This window comes from Drosophila montana, unplaced genomic scaffold, assembly GCF_035044405.1.
Source record: "Drosophila montana isolate Dmon_TW-CO22-7 unplaced genomic scaffold, ASM3504440v1 contig_3122_1, whole genome shotgun sequence".
NCBI classification, from domain to species: Eukaryota; Metazoa; Arthropoda; class Insecta; order Diptera; family Drosophilidae; genus Drosophila; species Drosophila montana.
In genome coordinates this window covers 249738-262637 of record NW_026998001.1, presented here as the reverse complement: position 1 = coordinate 262637, position 12900 = coordinate 249738, and the positions used below count along the sequence as shown (strand labels likewise).

At 38.3% G+C, this 12900-nt stretch overlaps 2 protein-coding genes across 5 annotated transcripts; one reads left to right on the top strand and one right to left on the bottom strand.

Moving 5' to 3' along the window:
- The first annotated feature begins 597 nt into the window (after window positions 1-597).
- On the top strand, window positions 598-4179 carry muc (dihydrolipoamide S-acetyltransferase muc). 4 transcript variants are annotated; one of them, XR_010436712.1, is made up of 8 exons: window positions 602-964; window positions 1392-1579; window positions 1641-2054; window positions 2158-2375; window positions 3029-3377; window positions 3436-3538; window positions 3609-3932; window positions 4001-4179. XR_010436712.1 is itself a non-coding variant. In XM_064685793.1 (7 exons), the coding sequence occupies exons 1-7, from the start codon at window positions 828-830 to the stop codon at window positions 3736-3738; spliced, it is 1491 nt and encodes a 496-aa protein (XP_064541863.1). In that variant the 5' UTR covers window positions 598-827; the 3' UTR covers window positions 3739-4179. The 4 variants fall into 4 exon arrangements, 3 of the variants coding, with proteins under 3 accessions (XP_064541863.1, XP_064541864.1, XP_064541862.1); XM_064685793.1 differs by having other exon boundaries at window positions 598-964; window positions 2206-2375; window positions 3609-4179; XM_064685794.1 differs by having other exon boundaries at window positions 600-964; window positions 1641-1967; window positions 2206-2375; window positions 3609-4179.
- Window positions 4180-5624: 1445 nt separating this feature from the next.
- LOC135430964 (retinaldehyde-binding protein 1) lies at window positions 5625-8886 on the bottom strand. The gene is made up of 4 exons (XM_064685810.1): window positions 8815-8886; window positions 8351-8658; window positions 5989-6450; window positions 5625-5921 (listed from the first exon to the last, which is right to left on the bottom strand). Exons 2-4 carry the CDS (start codon window positions 8588-8590, stop codon window positions 5739-5741), a joined length of 885 nt encoding a protein of 294 aa, XP_064541880.1. The 5' UTR covers window positions 8591-8658; window positions 8815-8886; the 3' UTR covers window positions 5625-5738.
- Between the last annotated feature and the right edge of the window lie 4014 nt (window positions 8887-12900).

Genomic DNA, 12900 nt, shown 5'->3' with positions numbered 1-12900 from the left:
CAACGCCGCTATATGCAAATGTCTTATTTTTGAGTTTCTACAATTTTTTTTTATGTGTATATAAGGCCACATTTGCGTCAAGTGAACAGATGTTTGTATATATATTTTGACAATAAAAACGTAAGATACCACAATATAAACAACAATAACTCATGTTTGTCAGAATGAACTAGAGAAGTGAGTTGTCGTTGCAAGAACCTTGTTTCCACTGTAAGCATTTTTTTGACCTTGTCAAACAGATGCATATCAACATGTGAGATACTTTTGCAAGTAAATTGGTGGACTTGAATTTGAACTGCTTTTGCAATAAAATTGTATGGGTTTAATAGAACATAAAGTATGCATAGTTAATTTTCTTTTAATTTTAATAAAATCCTTTGGTTTTTGTGAGTTTTTATGGAATTAATCGATAGCTGCCCTTGCCATTAACAGCCATATCTAACTACATGTTATATTCTCACTGTGGAGCAAACATGTAAAGTGTGGAGCAGCGGCGAGAGCTGCTTAACAAATTTAGATTAGTGAGGGGAGCATTTCTGTAAAATTATAATTGCGGAGCAGTTACGTTAGCTGGGGAGCAAACAGGGCTGCGTAAAAATAAATAAACAGAGTCGTCGTAGCAAGTTGTGACCTAGTGGCGTTAAATAAGGTCGGCTGCTGGCAAACCTTTGGTTTAAATTTTTCGACTCCGAATTCGATACGATTTATTCATCTAAATTACTAAAACGTGTAGTAAACTACTCAATTAAAAGCAAAAAGAACACTAACATTATCGCGTGTCAGTTGAAAGAACAGTAACAGACGTCGGCCACAAACAATAAAGGACAATGTTACGCTCAATCGCTGCGAAACGAAATGAATTGGGCGCCCTACGCGCCGTCTTTCTCAGAGCACAGGCGGTGCGACGTGGAGCCAACTTTGGAGTCCGAGCCCTGAGCAGCACACGCAACCATTGGGCAATCAGGTAAAAGGCTGCAATTCTAGTTGCGACCGCTCGCGTTGAGGTTAGAAAGTGTGTTGTGTAATATTGCAAATGCGAGGCTGCAGCGCATAGCCCACCCAGTGGGCGGGCTGCTTGGCCGGCGGGCAGCGGGTGCCAATATGCACTTGTGTGCGTGTGTGTGTGTGCGAGTGTGTATGTGTGTGTGTGTGTGTGCGTGCGTGCGTGCGTCCAGTGCGTGACTGTCAAATGAGCGTCGCATGATACCGTTGGTTAATCGCCACTGATAAGCGCTGGCAGCGAATTTTCAAACAAAATTCTGATTGGCATTCGCCAACTGCAATTGTTTACATTTTGTTTGCGTGTTATCGATAACAGCCATCAGCTGATGATAGCGCCTGTCAATCGCAGTCGATCGGAATGATTAACCTAATCTGAATCTAAACTGTAGGTCATCACCAAATGGCAAGCCGATTCTCAGCCGACCCCAAACACTGTCGCCATGGGGCTACAATTTCGCCCGTGCCTACGCCAACTTGCCGGAACATATACGCGTGCCGCTGCCCGCCCTGTCGCCTACCATGGATCGCGGCTCCATTGTGGGCTGGGAGAAGAAGGAAGGCGATAAGCTAAATGAGGGTAAGATTTCCATCTCCTTATCGATCAGGTAGTAAAAAATAATATAACTATTCTCTTGCAGGCGATCTGCTGTGCGAAATCGAAACGGACAAGGCCACGATGGGTTTCGAGACGCCCGAGGAGGGTTATCTGGCCAAGATTTTAGTGCCCGGTGGCTCCAAGGATGTGCCCGTTGGCAAGCTGGTGTGCATCATCGTGCCCGATCAGGCCAGCATTGCTGCCTTTAAGGATTTCGTTGATGATGCTCCCGCTGCAGCACCGGCTGCTGCTGCGGCAGCGCCTCCACCGCCACCGCCAGCAGCTGCACCGGCTCCAGCACCCGCTGCCGCTGCCGCTCCCGCACCAGCGCCAGCAGCAGCACCCGCATCAAGTCCAGATGCCGCACCAGGTACCGCTTCCGCGCCAAGCGGCGGTCGTGTCTATGCAAGTCCCATGGCCAAGAAATTAGCCGAAACTCAAAAGCTGCGTTTACAAGGTTGTTATCACTAATCCCGTATCCCGCTGTGTGCATGCACCGCATCTCCACTAATCCAAACACTGCTCGTACTGTTCGTTACTAATCCTGGCCTTTTGTGCAGGCAAAGGTTCCGGCGTCCATGGCTCACTTAAATCTGGTGATCTTGCAGCCTCGCAACCAGCAACGAAGCCAGCTGCCAAGGCTGCGGCCGGCGCGCCCGGTGCCCGCTTCAAGGACATCCCAGTGACCACCATGCGCGCAGTCATTGCCAAGCGCCTGCTGGAGTCCAAGCAGAAGCTGCCACACTACTATGTAACCGTCGAATGCCAGGTGGACAAGGTAAGTGCAAAAAGGCAGGCAATTATGATAGATACGCTAATAATATGTATGCTAATATATTGTTCAACAATATAGTGAAAACAAACTGAGATTAGTTATTGAGATTGAGACATTCACTCGAGAGCTAATGCAAATCAAGATTATTTATAATATGTTTGAACAGGGATGTGAGCTTATTTCTCCTAGGTAGCCTTGGCTAGCTGATTGCATATATAATTGCATAAAATACGTACAAAATGGACATTTAAGCCAAAAAACAAAATTTGATAGAAAATATTGTGTTGTCTACATTTTTTACATAAAGTTAAACTCTTAATTATGATCCTTACTCAAAATTGGCAGCCACGTTAAAATACAATTAATTTAAAAAATATCTCTTGCAAGTCTCCGAAAAATTAAATAATGCTCAAAAAATATCGTTCGGTTTGGGTTTGGGCATTGCTCTAGCAATTAATTAATGTAAGAGATTGTATTATGATAATTGAAAACAACACCTTTTATGATAGTTCTTTCAGCAAATGTTTTATTAGATTTAGATTAGTTAGCTGTACACATAAATGAAAACATTCACCGTTAATTATATATAATAGCATTTCTTTTTGATATAAACCCATAGAATCGAAGGCTAACAATTTTGATTTTCTCATTTGCAGCTATTGAAGTTGCGCGCTCAAGTAAACAAAAAGTACGAGAAAGAGGGCGCACGCGTTTCCGTTAACGATTTCATCATCAAGGCTGTTGGCGTTGCCAGTCGCAAGGTGCCCGAAGCGAATTCGGCGTGGATGGACTCATTCATAAGGCAATTCGACGATGTGGACGTGTCTGTGGCTGTCTCTACAGAAAAGGGGCTCATTACGCCCATTATCTTCGGTGCCGACCGAAAGGGTGTGCTGGAAATCTCGAAGAACGTAAAGGAGCTGGCGGGCAAGGCGCGCGCTAACAAGCTGCAGCCACATGAATTCCAGGGCGGCACCATATCCGTGTCCAATTTGGGCATGTTCGGTAAGGACATTATAAGATTATTATAGAGCATTTCGTTAACTTTTCTTAAATATTGCAGGTGTCAATCAGTTCTGCGCCGTCATTAATCCCCCGCAATCCTGCATCTTGGCCATTGGCACAACAACGAAAAAACTCGTATTGGATCCGGACAGCATCAAGGGGTAGTGCAACTATATAAATCAAAATTTTGTCCGGCTCTAATCTTGTGCTTTTTTTATGCCCCAAATGTAGATTCAAGGAAGTTAATATGCTAACCGTAACGCTGAGTGCCGATCATAGAGTGGTCGATGGCGCCGTGGCTGCCGTTTGGCTGAAACATTTCCGCGACTACATGGAGGATCCACAAACTATGATACTGTAAATTACGACGAAGTCCGCGTCAGCTGGCCAGAGATTTTGTAAATTCTGAATGAAGATGTCAACGATCACAAACTGGCTCACAAGCTGCTGGATACTTTCGGTGTTATTTTTATATATATTTAATTATATATATAAATATTGTATATTGTTCAATTGATTTGCTGCCCACGGCCTGCGTTCTGTGTCTTGGCCTAAGTATGGCATTCACTCAACTTTTAGCGCTTATATATTTAATTGTGTTATATCGACGTATTTTTTAACAGGATGGTAATCGATATGATTTTACTCAAGAACGCAAACTCAAATTGAACATTGTAAATTTTCGTTAAATATGCATATTACCAACATAATGTTATGCCATAACTCATCTGTTGATCATAAATAATAACATTGGAATGTCCAAAGTCGTTTAATAAACAAAGCACATGTATGTAGTATCCTATTCTTAAATAACAAGTAGCTTAAATTGGAATTGACGAATTCGCGATATTCAATTATTCGACTGCGGGGGAAGCTCTCGATATGATTGTATGATTTTCTTATATCCTGCCTCAATCTCTCTCTCTCTTCCTCTGTAAATATATGATAAATATAACTCGATGTTCCTTAAATTATAAAAAATATTGTTATATTGATCCTCCTGCGATTATCTCGTTTAAAATAAGAGAAACTTTAAATCCAATATCAATCAAAGCTTTTTGCTTGACATTTGTGATTATATCAAATTTTTTCTGCTATTCGCTCCGTTAGAGAACCCCAAAGGGGGAAACCCAAAGGGGGAGAACTCATGATGCGCTTAAAATGACTGAAATATCCCAATATATTAGTGAGCTATTAAAAAATAACAGAAACTATAATAGGTTTATATATGGGTTTACATAAAGCAAGTCTAAGGAAATTTATTGGCTCTTTAAATTTGAAATTGTATATTTGCCATATTTGGTTGCAAAGACAGTGCATGAAATATAATAACATAAATTGATTTATTATTATATTTCGGCTGAAATATAAATGTAAAACTTCATTCAGAATTAGAAACGAATTTGATATATATTGGGGATGAGGATTCATTAGACGATTTTAGAAAATGTTTTACTACTCAATTGAAAAGGAATAAGTTTATTGTTTAAAACTAATTTGAATTCTAATCATAATAGACAGAAACTGGCATTTATGTGTGGAATCTAGAACTGAGAGTGTTAAATAGTATATATGTCCAGATTATTATAATGGGGGCTATCAGCGATTTGTATACCCTTTATTTGTTGAAGCTCTATTCTTTTAGTATTCATTTGTTGTTTGAATATAAGAATGCGAGCTGATATATTTTCGACGCGTCTTCTGATAATTTTGAATACGTGCTATTAATTCCTAGTATTTTATGTCGTTATTTAAGTCAATTGAAGTGTAAGTATCATTAGTGAATTCTTGCCAGAAGGATGCTCGTTTGCATATTCAAGTCTTTAAATGCATTTTTATGCAATACTACTTGGTCACCTTTAGATCTGAAATTTTGATCCAGCTTAAAGGCCCTATATTGCTCTACACTCTATTTATCTAAGGGATGTATTTGCGGTGCATCATATATGCAAACCAAAAACAAAATTTGATGATCATATCCCTAATTGGCAAATATCTTAGATTATTCCAATTTTTGGGGCTCAAGCTATATATGCTTTAAGGCAGATTCTTCCTTAAAAGTTTTTTTTAATTTTTAAGCAAAGCTTTTTTGTCTGTTAAGCTCTTTTTTGGCCAACTGGTTTGATTTAACGTTCGGTTCAAATCTAAAAATAAATTTGAACTCTGACCTTAAATCGGCTTGTAGCCTTCTATTTAGTCTATTTATACTTCATTTTCTTAGTTCAGTTTTAATTTAAAGTCTCTGAATATTGCATTATGTAACTAGTTTATTGTCAAGTGCTAAGAACTAATCAAAAACATATATATTTATAATTACACACATTAACTAATGTTGGGCTGGCTGCCCAAGGACTTTAATTTCTACCATTCGGCGGGTCCCAGCTCGCTCCAGGTGTTCACATATTCGGCCTGCTGCTCGAGCGTGGGGAACCACTCGAGGCCGCCGTAATCGATGGCTGGCAAGGTGCCCTTGTAGTTGGCCGGCAGCACCGAGGGATCCAGGAACTTGTGCAGGGATTTCATGTCGCTGCCATGGAAGTGCATCTGGAGAAGAAGGAGTTAGTCAGTGCTGGCAAACAAAATATGGATCAAGCGTGGGCGGGCAACTTACGCGCTTGTTCAGCTTCTCCCTGACGAAGGGCTTGAAGAGCGTCCAGACCATGTTGAAGATGAAGGGCTGCTTGACGAAGTGCACCTCCTTCATGCGCAGCGGCATGGCGTCCTGTATGAAGGTGAGCAGACGCTTGGAGAAGCTGGGCGAGAGCGCCTTCACCTGCTTCATGGCCAGGCCATCGAAGTCCATGATGCAGACGACGCCGCGCACTTGGGTCTCCTCCTCCAGCTGGGCGGCAATGTGCACCATGTACAGCATGCGGAACATCTCATCGCTGGGCACCGTGCTCGGATCCCAGAGTTTGCCGCAGTTGACAATGAGGACGCGTCGCCCCTTCTGGTCGCAGTTCTTCAGCACATTGATGACGCTGCCCTTGATGAAGCGCTCTTTCACCTGCTCCACCTGCAGGCCATGCACCAAATCCTTGTATTCCTTGCGGAAGGCGGCGGTGCTTTTCATCTGCAAAAGACCGGCAAAAGGTGGCAAACAGGTAAATTACGGGCCCTGATAACAGCGTCTTTCTGCGCCGACCATTGGACGGCCATAAAAAACTATGTCATGATAAAAATGGCGCGTGGGTTTACGATCGAATCCAACAAATAGTTCCATAAGCCACGTCATGGCCAACAACAGCAGCCGCTTGCATTATGTATTCGCTCCGTTTAACTAGTCTGTGCTCAACATCCATTTGAATGTGTGTGAGTGTGTGTGTGTGTGTGTGTGCACATAGACACGCATGTACATTAAATAGGAATACTTGGGCAACGCTTATCGCTTGTGCTTTAAGTTTTTATTTTTTGTTATTTTTTTTTTGTTTTCCATGTGTGTCAGCGAGTTCAAAGCGTATCAATACGAGAATCGTCGTTCCACGTCTTAAATCGGCCTAGCGACAAATGTGGCGATCAGTCAAGCTATTCCTTTTCTTTTCTATAACCTTGTAGAGGGTATTACGCTTCTTGACTCAAAATGGATAATGAGATGAAAAGTTAAAATGAATATATTCTTGATCAGCAAATACAATCCGGCTGGATCGGACCACTATATAACCCAATTGGTTTTTGAGATATCAATGCTTCCCCATGATCTTTTCTTGTGTCCGAAATTTTTCCTGATATATATCTGTAACATATTAAAAATTTCCTTTGTTTTTCAAATATATCTTGACCCAACCTGGCATTTGTAAGTTTCACCATGATCCTTATACATCTACAAAATATGAACTACTTAGGAACCCTATATTGTATCGCTGGGAATACCTAACATAAAATAAAATTCTTTTTTAAGAAAGTGTTTTGTTTTTCAACATATCTGAATAAATCTCCCTATCATGGTCGAATATATCCAATAGCTGCCATTGGAACAGGCGAAAACTAAATTCTTTTCTATGAAAAAATATTTTGTTATTTTTTGTTTTAAGATAACTTGATCAAACCCAACACTTTATCATATAGCTGCCATAGGAACATAACTAAATTAAATATTAATTTAATTTTTTAAAAACTTTTTGATTTCAACTTAACTCAGCAAGTACGAGCTTAACTATTCTCATGACATATGTGGCTTGTATATAAATAATTGGTGCCAAATCAAGCTTTGCTTTGAAATACCCTAACTTTCCCAGCCCCAAGGGTATTTGAACTTCGGCATGCGAAGATAGCGCTTCTTTCTAGGTCTCGTTGTTTTTATTTCTGGAGCTCGGGTTTCGCTCAGATTACACAAAGCTGAGGTTGTAGACCCTGCTTTGTGCAGCCAGTTGTCTTATTGGGGGTCATTGGGTATGTCAGACCGAGTGATAAGGCGATCAATAAAAGTATTTTATGGCAAATACAATGCGAATCGCATGTTCCGAGTGGATGATATGTGGGTGGAGCAAGTTAAAGTTTCTTTACACCGAGGAGACTTGGTGGATCGTGTGTGAAGCAGATGTGCTTTATATTTAGATAGACATGTTTTCGAAATGAAATAAAATAAATTTATATATTCCTATTATATTATTACATTGAATTGTAATTGCTAAAGTATTCATAAGGATCGTGCTTGGATCGTAGATAGTGTGTAAGTTTTCAGGATCATTTTGTGGCATATGTGTGTTCTAAATGTGGTTAGCATTTTATTTATTAGCAAAATCTGAAGAGTATCGATATTGAATACTATATCTGAACCGCATTGTAATTATATTTGGGTCAACCGGAGTTGAAATATCTTTAGCTATCAGCAGGAATTGCATGTTGCAGCCACAAAAAGATTCAATGGAGTATATCACAGCTGAAAATAAGTCCCCGATTTGACTTTGTTTCAGTTTGAGGAACTTCACTTTTCACTTAAGATCTTAAGATTTTCTGGCATTTTTGATACGCACCTTCTCCAAAGCGCTTTCCGGATAAAAGTGGGTGGCGCGCAGAAAGATGGTGAGAAAGGCGTCGTCATCCTTGTAGTTGATCTCTGGCGTGGCTTTAAGCAGTTCGCGCAGCTTCTTGATGGCCTCCGCCTTCACCTCATCCGTTTCCCGCAGCTCGGCGCGTGCAATCTCCTTAGTTTCCGGCTTCAGGTAGCCGATGCGCAAATGGAAAGCCTCCTCGCTGATGTCCACTTCGGCCATGTTGTGTGTGTGTGTGTGTGTGTGTGTGGAATGTGTGAGTGTGTTAGATGTTTGATTTTCCGGCTAGCCTGCGTGTTTCAGAATGCATTTCAATTAGTTTACGATCACGGAGCAATTTTCAAATTGTGCTCAATTTGAAAAAAAAAACTTGAACACAGCCAAACGCAAATCCAACTTTCGATGTTGACAGTAATTTTCAGTAATAAGTCATGCCTCGTATTTACCTATGGGCGTGAAATGTTCAACGGCAAACGCGCTTTTATATATCTTAGCTTTTGTTTTATGTTTTTCCTGCTCTAACGGAATTCAATCGCGTTCTGGTTCTGCTTCCTCGCGACTCGTGTGTTTTATACCAACTGAAATTTGCTTTTGAAAAACCCTTACGAGTTAACGTTTACCTCTATATGTATTGCATACATGTGCACACCCATATATATATATATGTGTGTGTGTGTGTATAAGGCGTCGCAGCAGCGACGATCGACACAAGCGGCTATCGCAAATACAAGCACAAATACAAATACGAAGGCAGCGTCCGATCCATTGCTGTCGCCGCCGCTGTCGTCGTCGCTGTCGTCGTCGCAGTCGCCGTCGACGTCGAAGTTCACGGCTCAGTCGGCTTGTCTTGGGCATGACTCGATCGCAACAGCTTAAGATTATGAAAATTGTATTTGTATTCTAGTAATATGTTTGTGTTTTTTTCTTTTTTTCTTTTAGGATAGATATCCAGTTAGCTTTGGCTGTTAGCCTCAAGTTCTTATCAGGCGCTGCGTATCATAAAGCAACGTCTGCCAATCACCTTACGCCCCTTGACAGAGGGCACACCTGGTTTTGTGGGTCAGTTTTATGGCGTCATCAGCGATCAGCGTGCTCTACGGTGATCGCTGACCCGGCCTGCGCACACGAGGTAAGCTCCAGTCTTGAACCTAAGTCGAGCGGCGCAATAAATAAGTTTCAACTTTGCCAAGTTGACAAAAACAAAGGCCACAACACTCATTGACAGCGATAAGGCGGCAGCCCGGCTACATTCATGGTAACTAGTTGGATACTTATTGTTTCCCTTGCGAGTAAAGTCCAAGTTAAACAATTTCTACGCCTGATAACGGAGCCGAAAATTTCAGCTATTATCGTGTGTTTTATATTTTCATTTTCATGTTCAATTGACAGGCAGCATTTGCTGCCGCGCCCGCTCCCGCTCCCGCTGCCGTTCGCCCCCGATAGTCCTTATCAATATCGGCAGCGCAGCCCGAGATCGACAAGTGTCTCAGCAGCGACAGCGACGTCGACGTTGACGACGACGTCGCCTACAGCCGGCTAAATATCTTTTTGAAATACTCTTGCGGGGGGCTTAGTGAAAATGTCATCAGGTTTGTTATGTACTTAAAGATAAGCTTTAAACTTAAGATCTGTAAATGATCTGACATTTTGAAAACCATCTAACGTGATATATGCATATTTTATTTTATTAATAATTTACAGATTATTATTATAGCATAACTTATATGCTGGGTTTTTTGAAAAGATTTGAGTAAAGTAGAAAAGTATAGACGGGCAAAATTTATTTTCTTTTAAAACCATTTAATATATTTTATCTTATTATAGTTATTTCTTCTGTTGTTCTTTATAAAATTCTTATATACAAATTCTTCTTATAAATATGCTTAATGAAAAAAAACTCAAAATTTCGAAAATGTATTTGTATTGAGGACTTAAAACATATAGACTTTTGCAGCGGCAGGTAAGTACAGATTATTTTGTTATAGAATTTCTCAGCACAACTGTTATGGAGTCAAATCAATACGATAAGGTTCTGTTTTTTGCATTCCCACCTTGTCATAAGCATTCCATTCCTCAAATAAGAACCAAAAACTTAACTATCGGAATTCTAATTCTTTGTGATACAAGTTTTTTAAAAATGTATTTAAACTTATTTTGAGAGCACTTTTGTTTGTTCCGTTCACTCAATTTTGTTCATTTGTATTTGTTTCTTAATTACAGTAAATGCCTTGTTCAGATTTGATTAAAAATATGCTATTTTCAAAAATAATATCATAATCTACATATCTTAACTATACATATACTTTTGTTTCTACAGCAAACACAATTTCCCTAGTTGTATTTTACTTTCTCAAATGAAAAACAATTTATATATTTTTTTAAATAGTGTCGATCCTCCAAAATTATATAACAATCTACATATCTAAACAATATACAGGGTATTTCTTACATTAACACTTTTGTTTGCACAGTTAACAGAATTTCCCTAAATTTATCTTTATTTCAGTAAATGTCCTTAGTCTAATAAAAACTTTTTCTAATTTTTTTAAAATTTATGTAAACTACAATTTAATCTATATATTTTATTTACAGGGTATTTCTTACTTTAGTGACATCTTTGTTTTTTTACAGTCAAAATATTATCCTTAATTTTATCTTTATTTCAGTAAATTTCTTAATTCTTAAAAAAAAATTTTTTTCCTATTTTTTTTTAATTAGGAGATTTTTAAAAATTTGATAATAAACTGCATATTTTATATACAGGGTATTTCCTCCTTAACTCAGTTTTCATAATGTTATCTTAATTTCAGTACTTTTTTAAAACAGGCGATAATTTATTATTTATTTATTTTTAATTATATAATAATCTACATTTTCTAACAATATACAGGGTATTTCTGACTAAGCATTTACATCTCTCATATCAAATGTACGCTACGATAACTTTTGTTTTGTTCTTTAGCTCTTTAAGCATATTCTTACTTGGCTTCATTCACATTTTCATATATTGTACAGGGTATCATTTAGGTCAGCTGCATTGAATTTCGCAGCTGGTAGCTACGCTCATGTAAGATAAACTTTGAACAATTACCGTTCGATTTCATAATTTTAAGCAGCTTGACGTTGTATACACATTGGATTTATCAGGTGCCATAAAAACAGTTGTTCGTGCTTTTGATAAACCGGAGCACTGTGAGAACGTTATCTTTGAAAACTTTTTTTTCATACATGTATTTTATTATTATTATTATTGAATTTGCCAGGCGCTGCGAGACGTGCGTTTTGTGTTCAGAGAAACGCCCCAAACGCAAAAATACAAAGATTTCGTTAGCCAAGAGTTACTTTAGCCCATTTACACGTATATATATGGAATGAATATAACTGGGTACGCGTATTCGTATAGTGTAGTCATAGGGCAAAGTCTTTGCACTTGATTCGATTTGTTGTCATCGGGTTCGACGTCTATGTAAACTCTGTTCTTCTTCTTGTTCTTGTTGTTGTTGCTTTTCTTTGTTTAAAAAATGTGTACGAGTATTGTATGTTTTGAGCTTAGTTGCCGAGTGTGCTAAATTTATTGTTGTTGTTGTTGTTGCTGACGCTTTATCGAACTTCTGTTTTGCCGTTGTTAATGAGTATTTAAATATGTTAAAAGATAACACACATATTCACAGCTCAATTTGTATGGCCTGCTGCATACATTCGAATATTTTTTGCATTCATTTCATTCGAGAGCTGGCCACGATTACGATTGGTTGCCCTTATCTCTGGTTCAGACTGTAAATCCTTAGATCAAATGGTTAGAGAGGCCGGACGGAAGCGCATTTATTCAAATATTGCAATAAGAACTCTGGGAAGTGAAATATTTTGAATTGAATAAACCCTTTTTTTAATAAAAATATATGTTTTGTTCTAATATATAATATAATTTAAATATATTTAAGTATTAAATATAGTTTTAAACATTTTATATAAACACATAAATATTTTCTTACATCATTTTATTTATATTTAAATTTTTTCTTTTTTAGACAAAAACTTTAAAATCTTTTTATTATTACTTTAAACCTTCAATTACATATAATTACTTATATTTGCCCTTTTTCGTAATATTTAATATATTTTTTTTTAAATATATTATTTTTAAATATTTATTTATATATTTAATTTTTGTTTTAGATCATTTTTAGCTAGAAAAAACGGAAATATTTGTATTACTCTTTTTAAATTTTTATAAATTACCTATAAATATTTATATTCTCTAGATAGCACTGCGAATTTAAGGGCCTAGATAAAGCAATTGATAAGCGCTTATAGCTGATGACATATCAAGCTAGAAAGTCAAAGTATTTGAGAAAAAAGACAGTGAATTTATTTAAGTGCGTATTATTAGAATAAGAAATACTCGAAAAGAACCTAAGTATGTGTTCCATTTTAGATACCCCAGCTAACTATGCCAAGTACAAATGCTGTTCGGTTCCTTCCGTATTACGTGTTCCACATAGCGCTGCGACTTATGGAAACACTCGATTGTA

Excerpts from the sequence above, each read along its gene's own strand:
- muc (XM_064685792.1), top strand. The coding sequence starts at position 828 with ATGTTACGCTCAATCGCTGCGAAACGAAATGAATTGGGCGCCCTACGC. Across the intron at positions 2,376-3,028 it reads TCGAATGCCAGGTGGACAAG|CTATTGAAGTTGCGCGCTCA; the intron begins GTAAGTGCAAAA and ends TCTCATTTGCAG. Across the intron at positions 3,378-3,435 it reads GTCCAATTTGGGCATGTTCG|GTGTCAATCAGTTCTGCGCC; the intron begins GTAAGGACATTA and ends TAAATATTGCAG.
- LOC135430964 (XM_064685810.1), bottom strand. The coding sequence starts at position 8,590 with ATGGCCGAAGTGGACATCAGCGAGGAGGCTTTCCATTTGCGCATCGGC. Across the intron at positions 6,451-8,350 it reads CGGAAAGCGCTTTGGAGAAG|ATGAAAAGCACCGCCGCCTT; the intron begins GTGCGTATCAAA and ends GGTCTTTTGCAG. Across the intron at positions 5,922-5,988 it reads GGGAGAAGCTGAACAAGCGC|ATGCACTTCCATGGCAGCGA; the intron begins GTAAGTTGCCCG and ends CTTCTTCTCCAG.